At 41.7% G+C, this 8,761-nt stretch overlaps 2 protein-coding genes and 1 pseudogene across 7 annotated transcripts in view; all 3 read right to left on the bottom strand.

The window, feature by feature from the left end:
- Positions 1-8,761, bottom strand: part of SKA2 (spindle and kinetochore associated complex subunit 2) — a 1,094,818-nt gene that overhangs the window by 972,864 nt on the left and 113,193 nt on the right. The window lies entirely within an intron of this gene.
- Positions 1-8,761, bottom strand: part of TRIM37 (tripartite motif containing 37) — a 154,210-nt gene that overhangs the window by 66,483 nt on the left and 78,966 nt on the right. For all 6 annotated transcript variants that reach the window (XM_027774239.1, XM_027774241.1, XM_027774240.1 and 3 more), the window contains one exon: positions 5,832-5,917. In XM_027774239.1, the coding sequence (XP_027630040.1) occupies positions 5,832-5,917 (86 nt within the window). The remainder of the gene's footprint in view (positions 1-5,831; positions 5,918-8,761) is intronic.
- LOC102496866 (transcription factor Dp-2 pseudogene) lies at positions 1,151-2,851 on the bottom strand (annotated as a pseudogene).

Below are 8,761 nucleotides of genomic sequence, written 5' to 3'. Positions count from 1 at the left end.
TTTGTTCTTATCTCATCATTTCCCTGTTTTTTTAATGAACCCTTTCACTCATTTTCAAGAGAAAGATGAAGCGTTACTCCCTTTCTGCAGTGCTTCTTTACCCCTTCCTAATTCGATGTACTCTCTGTTTTTGGTGCCACTCTGTACATCAGTACAATCACAAAATCTTACAAAGAGTAGTCTTGGGTTCTCTTTTAGGAAAAGTGATGCTCAGTCATTTCTTAAAACCCTAACACACTCATAATCCCTGGTACCCCTGTGGGCATCCATTTAAACATACGAGAAATAAGTAACGTTAAAAATCTTTAAATTGGGGCCAGCAGTGGCATGGTGGTTAAGGTGCTAGACTACCACATGGCTGATTGTGGTTTGAGTACCCGACTTGGTAACTTGTTTCTAACTTTCCCTTTCTCTCTCTCTAACTCTGATAAAATCTAGATAAATAAATTAATTATTTAAAAAAATCTTTAAATAGAACTGAACAACTGCTTTGAGTAATAACTCTACAATATCAATTTGTTTTCTAAGTGTGCTTTACTATCACAGCTATTTAATTATCAAATAAGAAACATCATTACAAGGTTTCTTAAGAAATACATGGCTAGTAAACAGAATCTAGATGTTTTCTTATTCAGATAATTCAATGAGCCTACTATTCTATTGGGTCATCGGGAAAGTCATGACACATTTTTGCATAGAAAAGCACGACATGACTTTCTGGACGACCTAATCGATTAGAGTATCGCAACCTTTTAAACATATATTTTACTAACATAAATTATCCTTCATCTACATAGAAAAACTGAATAAATTAAAAGCAGTTCATATGGAAATGAAGTCACTTTGAGTCAGTACTTCCTGTTTAAATTCATATCATTTAATACTGTCTATAAAATAAAATGACTGAGTAAATATTCTGTATTTCCCTTTATATTTAGCTTCTACATTAAGACCCACATTCTCCTTTTTAATAGACATCTTAATCTTCTAGAGGGCATGGCCCTCTAAAGATGTGTCTAGATGACTGTGTGGTTCTGACATCAACCATTCCAGTATTTAAACCATTCCAGACATAGCATTGTGCTTTTGGAGAATTTCAAATTGAGACTATAGTTTTGTTTTGTTTGGCAGGGAGAGGGTTCTCCTGTATTTACCCTGGGGAGGAGGAATCCTCCTCATCTCCCTTGTCTTCATCACTGAATAAATTAGGGGTCTTGCCTCATCTCCCTCGTCTTCATCACTGAATAAATTAGGGGTCTTGCCTCAGGACTCCGAGCAGTGAGAGGTTGCATGGATGAACTGGTGGGGCCGGGAACTGCCCCGTTGTGAAGGCCACTTCAGCATCCAAACACAACCCTTGGTTAACACTTGTCTAGGGTAAGGGGGCACCAGTGGTCAGGTCTGAGTTTGAAACAGACTGAGCAGAGAGTTCAAAAAAAGTCCCTGATTTAACTAAGAAGGTCCTGTGGATCTATCTGTGATATAACCCTCTAAAGCCTTGGGCACCAGTACTATAGCAAGTTCCAGATCTTCCAGAGAACATGCTGGACTGCAGGCCAAAGGACATCTCCATCTGCTTCAGTACATCTATGTCGTTGTGGATCTCAAAGGTGTTGTGAAAATTAAAAAGATATTCAAACTTGTCGCTGGAGATGCTGCAGTCTAGGACTGTCTTTCTGCTGGTGTTAACGATTATGAACAGCAGCTGGATGGCGGTGGTCAGGGCTGGAGGGCCCTGGTTCTGCTGCTCATTTTGCCGAATTCTCTGTACCAGGTTTTTTTTTTTTTTTTTTTTTTTAGAAGTTTTTGCTATAGGGCATGTGTGCTTGCCAGAAAGACAGAGAGAGAAAGAAAGTGAGAACTCACCCTCCAGGGGCGATGGCCATGCCGCAATCCCTTCTCCTCCATTCTCCTCTTGGGATCTTGAGCACGCACGCACACATGCCCGGCATGAGTTTAGGTCCAGGACTCGAACCATGGTCGACTACATGGGAGTCCAGTGACATAGCCATTACGCTAACTGCTGGTCCCTCTGTACCAGGTTTTTGAAAGTGATTTGCTGCAGGAGGAGTTCGTGAGGCTGGGCCCGCTTCTGCTTTATCCATTCTATCTGCCTCTGCTTTTCTATCTCCAAATTTTGACATGCCTGAGCAGAGTTAGTAGGCAGACCGATCCACTTGATTTCTTTTTTTCCTTTGAAATTATGTTCATCGCCATTAACATGTTTAAAGCATCATAAATTCTTCACGTAATGTTCTTCTGATCATAAGCCGAATCAGCTGCCAGATGGTTATTGGAATTGGTGAACTCTGACACCAGCTCAACAGCTACTTCATTATGTGATGCTGTACCTTTTCACTGAACTTTCCCACACTTTCATTGAAAAATGTCTTGAGCCTTTTCCATTCTTAATCTCCTTTATTGTTTCGTTTGCTTTCTGGAAAATCAGAGTCTATAAATTCTTTACCCATTTTCTATCACCGGGGACCTGGCCAGTAGCTTCTACTATGTGTATCTGAGTGACCATTACTGGTATCAGGGTATAAGCACTCCTAATCAGAACCCTTCCTGAACTGGTTAGTCTCTGTGGGGTGCTTATAATCATTTGGGGTCCAACATTCACATTTATTGATCCTAAGGTTTTTGGTTAAATTTTTGTGGGTGAGTTGGTGCTGGAAACTGGAAATGCAACAAATGAAATGTTACCTGGCCTGAGGAAGCATGTCTCGCCCTCAAGACTGTAGTTTTTATGACAGTAGGCTAACATGAGACTTGTAAGCATTGGAACAGGATCAGGTAATGGAAAATCTTGCCTGCCAGGCTGAGTGTGGGCTCTATTCCATGAAATCACTAAAAGCTTTTTAAAAATAATGTGATTATGAGACCAGGAGACAGTGTAATGGTTATGTCGCTGGACTCCCACAAAGTTGGCCATAGTTTGAGCCCCAGACCCAGCAGCTTAAAACTCATACCAAGTGTGTGTGCGTGCACGCCCAAAATCCCAAGAGGAGAATGGGGGGAAAAGGGACTGAGACAATGCCATCCCCCCCTTGGGTTGGTTATTTCTCACTTTCTATCTCTCTGTCTCTATGCACATGCCCTATAGCAAAAATCGTTCTCAAACAAAGAATGTGATTAGATTTGATGATGTAGTAGATGGGTTAAAAGTTATTTCAGGGGCCAGCAGGTGGCATGGTAGTTAAGAGCCCTGGACTCCCTCATGGCTGACCATGGTTTGTGTTTCGGACCTGGCGGCTTACTTCCTCACTACCCTCCCCCTACACATACCCTGTCCCTCTCTGGTCAAATTAGAATAAATAAATAAATAAAGTTAAATAAAATAATTCTTAAATAATAATAACTACAATAATAATAAAGGTTATTCCAGCTGAGGAAGTTTATGCTTAATAGCCTGTATTTCTTTTCTGTGCAGGCAGGTGACAGTTACCTAATGCTTTTTTTTTTTCCACTTGCCAAAAGGCACATACATGTGTTCGCTAGAGAAAGAAGGAGACAGGTAGCAAGAATACCACAATAGGATGTGGTCACACTGCAAATCTTTCTCCTCCATTTCTCTAGCCCAGCCTGACTTGTGGCACGCACATACACACTCTCAGTGCATCAGTAATGTCTTTTTATTCAATATTGTTTGTCTAGATAGTAAAACAGTAACCAGTCTAAGTGCTTAGAAAATACTTGACTAATTAATCAATTTTAAAAATATGATCTCTTGTTTACACAGTGTATAAAAATGTTATACACAAGAATTTCTCTACCACACGTTTACAAAAGTGAACAGCAGACTTAAAGAAACATATAAAGCTAAAAAATATTCCACAGCTTTGTTTAGTTTACTCACCACCTTCCATCTTACACCAAGACAGTCTGAATTTTTCTACACCACTTACAACTTTGAAAACCACATTCAAAGGGGACCAGCAGTTAGCGTAATGGCTATGTCGCTGGACTCCTATGTAGTCGACCGTGGTTCGAGTCCCGGACGCGGTGCGTACATGCCCAAGATCCCAAGAAGAGAATGGAGGAGAAGGGATTGCAGCATGGCCATCCCCCTGGGGGGTGATTTCTTGCTTTCTGTCTCTCTCTGTCTTTCTGGCAAGCGCACATGCCCTATAGCAAAAACCTCTCCAAAAAAAGAAAAAGAAAGAAAGAAAACTACATTCAACAGTTAGTCATAAAGTATATTCCCTCAACATTTATCTGAAAAATAATTTATTGTCTCCTCTCAGGATTTTGGGCATGTGGGCACATGTGCCATGCATGATTTTCAAGTCAGCGGGTCTAGGACTCAAACTGTGGAGTCAACATGTGGGATCCAGCACCTTAACCTCCATGCCACCATCTGGGTCCCTGGTTTTAAAGAGTTTTAAAATAGAGATGTAACATAATCAAATATTAAATGAGAAAGGAAAAATCCTCAATTCTGAGTTGATGCTGTGGGAAATAGAACAGAGGGGAGCAATAATGGATACAAAGAATCAGATGAGACTGAAAGACAGAGGCCTAGACTAGGAATGGCAAAGGAAGAGGAGTAACTAACCAACACAGGCACTAATCCACACAGGCACTAATCGGGAGGTAGAATCACAGATCTCAGTAATACTGAAAGGTACGGTGTGAAGGAAAGGAAAAAGAAAATGTACGCTATCAATTACTAAGACGGCAGCTATTGTTGACAGACAAACCTGAGGATCCAACTGCCTTCTTTCACATACTAAATTGTGAAAACATGGCAAGTTGTATAATTTCTCTATACAGCAGTTTCTTTAGCTATTATTAGAATCTAATGAACAAAATTTGTAAGTAAATAAAATGAGACACATTTAAAATGTTTCACACAGTGCCTGTTGCAAATGTTAGCTATTATTATTTTAAATATCATTAATAAGACACTCAAAAACCTATACCATAAAACATAGCGCTTCCAACACCATGAATCACAGATGGCAACAGCTACCACCTATTAAAATATGATACTGGGGCCAGCAGGTGTCACTATGGTTAGGTGTGGATCCCACATGGTCAACCATGGTTCAAGTCCTGGATCTGGTGGCTTGAAAATCAAGATGGGTGGGACCAGCGGTTAGTGTAATGGCTATGTTACTGGACTCCCATGTAGTCGACTGCAGTTCAAGTCCCATACCCAGTGGCTTAAACTCATGCCAGGCGCATGTGCATGTGTGCCCGAGATCCCAGGAGGAGAAAGGAGAAGGGACTGCGGTGTGACCATCCCCCCTGGGGGGTGATTTCTCGCTTTCTGTCTCTCTCTTTCTGGCTGGCGCATGCGCCCTATGGCAAAAAACCTCTCCAAAAAAAAAAAGAAAGAAAGAAAGAAAGAAAATGACGATGGGCATATGTGCACGTGTGCCTAAAATCCAAAGAAAAAATGGAGAAGTGACAGCAGTATGGCCATCCCCCTGGTGGGTGACTTCTCAACTGTCCTCTCACTCTCTCTGTCTCTCTCTTGTGAGTACGTGCACCCTATGGCAAAAACCTTAAAATACACAGGGCTGGCTTCATAGCATAGTGGTTTTATATACAAGGAGCCAGATCCCACCTGGATGACTGGTTCAAATCCTAGTCCTGGTGATTTAAAAAATATGCCAGACACATGTGCATGTGTGCCCAAATCCCAATGAGAGAAAAATAGAGAAAAAGGATTGTGGTGTGACCATGCCTCACTGGGAGATGTTTTCTTTCTCCCTCACTCTGCCAAGTCCATACGTGTTCTAATAACTTAAAAAGTACATATAATATGGCCAGAACAAATTAGAGAGAGAAGACAAATAACTTCTGGGACTTCGCCTCTGTACCTGGAGGTCCTGCAGCAGCTGCATCTTCCATGAGTTCTCCCTCTTCCATTTCCATGCTATTGTACTCCACATCATTTTCTCCAGACCTTAGAATACACAAACGTTATCATTTTCAAGAAGAAAATACAATTAACATTATTTGTCACACATCAATAAATTTTGCAACAATAGAGCATAGATTTCTCCTTCAAAATAGGACAGAATATTTCTAAATGAAAAAATGAAGGGCAAGATATTTATCATTTTTACATATGTGAGTACTATTAACATTCCAACAATCTCACAGAAATATAAAAAAAAAGCTAACATTTAATTTTTAAAACGCAAAGCCAGAACCATTGTAAGCAGAAGAGAGTATAACTTCAAAGAACTAGTCATCTAAGGGTAGTAAATTAGGCTTAAAAGGTATTTTTTTTAAAGAGATTTTCACCATAGCCTGTGTGCCTGCCAGAGATACAGAGACAGACAGAGAGACAAAAAGCAAGAAATCACCCCCAGGGGAGATGGCCATGCTACAATCCCTTCTCTTTCATTCTCCTCTCAGGATTTTGGGTGCACATGTGCCCAGTGTGTGTGTGTGTGTGTTTTAAGATAAATTTTTGCTATAGGGTGCATGTGCTAGCCAGAGAGAGACAAAGAGAGAGAAAGCAAGAAACCACCCCCCAGGGGGATGGCCATGCCACAATCCCTTATCCTCCATTCTCCTCTTGGGATCTTGGGCATGCATGTACACACACCCAGCATGAGTTTTAAGTCACTGGGTCTAGGACTCAAACCACGGTCAACTATGTGGGAGTTCAGCAATGTAACCATTACAACATCTGCTGGTCCCCAAAACAGTGTATTTTAATGTTTTTTTAAACTCCAGAGCCAGCTGGTAGAGTGGTAATCCCACATAATGAACTGCAAAATTCAAATCCTGGATCCAACGGCTTGAAAGACCCACTGAGCATGTGCACACACCAGTACACATGCATGTATATGTGTGATCACAGCCTCAAAACCCTCAAAGGTGGAAAAACTAATGGAGAAGAGATTGCAGTATGACCATGCCCCCCATGGAAGGGGAGGGTGCCTTTTCACTCTCCCTCACTTTCTCTGTCTCTGGCAAGAGCATACACCCTCTGGCAAATTAAAACACAAATAAAGGTCAAATTACTGTATACAACTACTATTTTCTTAAATTAACATTTCACAAAAGAAGGTGTTATTTTCTATGACTCCTCACAAAGTCTCTCATACTGAAAAACACTACTGCTTTCATTTTAAATGACAAAGTACTATCTCTAACAGTACAAGTCAATCCTAGTTTTAGATATTTAAAGTAATCTCAAGATCAACTACTATGACACTGTGAGAAGTGCTGGTGACTTGCTCTCTACTGAAAATGGTAAAAAAAAATATTTTAAAAACAAGCATTGGGAAACAGCAGTTAGCGTAATGGCTATGTCGCTGGATTCCCACGTAGTCAACCACAGTTCGCATCCCGGACCCGGTGGCTTAAAACTCACGCCGGGTGTGTGTGCGTGCGTGCCCATGATCCCGAGAAGAGAATGGAGGAGAAGGGATTGCGGCGTGGCCATGCCCCTGGGGGGTGATTTCTTGCTTTCTGTCTGTCTCTGTCTGTCTGGCGAGTGCATGCGCCCTATAGTTAAAAACTTCTCAAAAAAAAAAACCCACAAACATTTAACAACTCCGGAAATGGTTCTAAGGTCATATAGCAAATGAAGAAATATCTACTCAAGAAAATCTATTAAAATTTGCAGGGCCAGCAGGTGGCAGAGTGGTTAAGGCACTGGGACTCCCACATGGTTCACTAAAGACAGGTGTGAAGAACATAGGCTCTCTCCTGTTGCCGAAGCAAGGGACAGATTACTGGGAGTGAAAAACACATTAGCATTTTTCATCCTGCCTCCCCCAGCCCCCCACTACCTGCTGCTGAAGCTAAGGTCCAGACATGTGTGGTGGCCAAGAGGTGGGGTTCCCTTCTTCAGCCCAGATTTACTTGTGGAACAGAGGCTTTCTTTACTTAGGTGTAGCGTGCTGAGAATCACCCTTGCTACAGCTTATTCATGAAAAGATCTGAGGCCTCAATAGGCAAGCTAAGAAGAAATAAGGTTACTGCCCCTCCCAAACTCAAGTAGCTCAGCTTTTTTTTTTTTTGAGAGAAGTTTTTGCTATAGGGCATGTGCGCTCGCTAGACAGAGACAGAGAGACAGAAAGTGAGAAATCACCCCCGAGGGGGGATGGCCACGCCACAATCTCTTCTCCTCTGTTCTCCTCTCGGGATCTTGGGCACGCACGCACACACGCCCGGCGTGAGTTTTAAGCCACCGGGTCCGGGACGTGAACTGCAGTCGACTACATGGGAATCCAGCGACATAGCCATTATGCTAACTGCTGGTCCCAAGTAGCTCAGCTTTTAAAGCAAAAAACAGAAGCATGCCTGCGCCCAATTCAAGCTCTAGAGCTCTGACTCAAAGATTTTGCTTAGGTGGCTTTTGGCCGGAACTGCCTTATTCCAGTAATTAACCAAAACGACCAACGCAAAGGGAAACAGGAGAAGCACCAGATATATGTTCTCTAGGCCTTTTAGAAAACATGGAGTGGTTCCTTTGGCAATGTATATGCAAATCAACAAGAAAGGTGATATTGTAGACATCAAGGAATGGGTGGGTACTGTAAAGGAATGCCCCACAAATGTTACCATGGCAAAACTGGAAGAGTCTACAATGTTAACCAGCATGCTGTTGGCATTGTTGTAAACAAACAAGCTAAGGGCAAGATTCTTGCCAAGAGAATTAATGTGCATATTGAGTATATTAAGCATTCTAAGAGCGGAGATAGCTTCCTAAAACGTGTGAAAGAAAATGACCAGAAAAAGAAGGAAGCCAAAAAGAAAAGTACCTGGGTTTAACTGAAGCACCAGC

The sequence above is a fragment of the Tupaia chinensis genome, unplaced genomic scaffold (assembly GCF_000334495.1).
Source record: "Tupaia chinensis unplaced genomic scaffold, TupChi_1.0 Scaffold000416_1, whole genome shotgun sequence".
In the NCBI taxonomy this organism is placed as follows: domain Eukaryota; kingdom Metazoa; phylum Chordata; class Mammalia; order Scandentia; family Tupaiidae; genus Tupaia; species Tupaia belangeri.
This window is presented reverse-complemented; position numbering and strand designations above follow the sequence as displayed.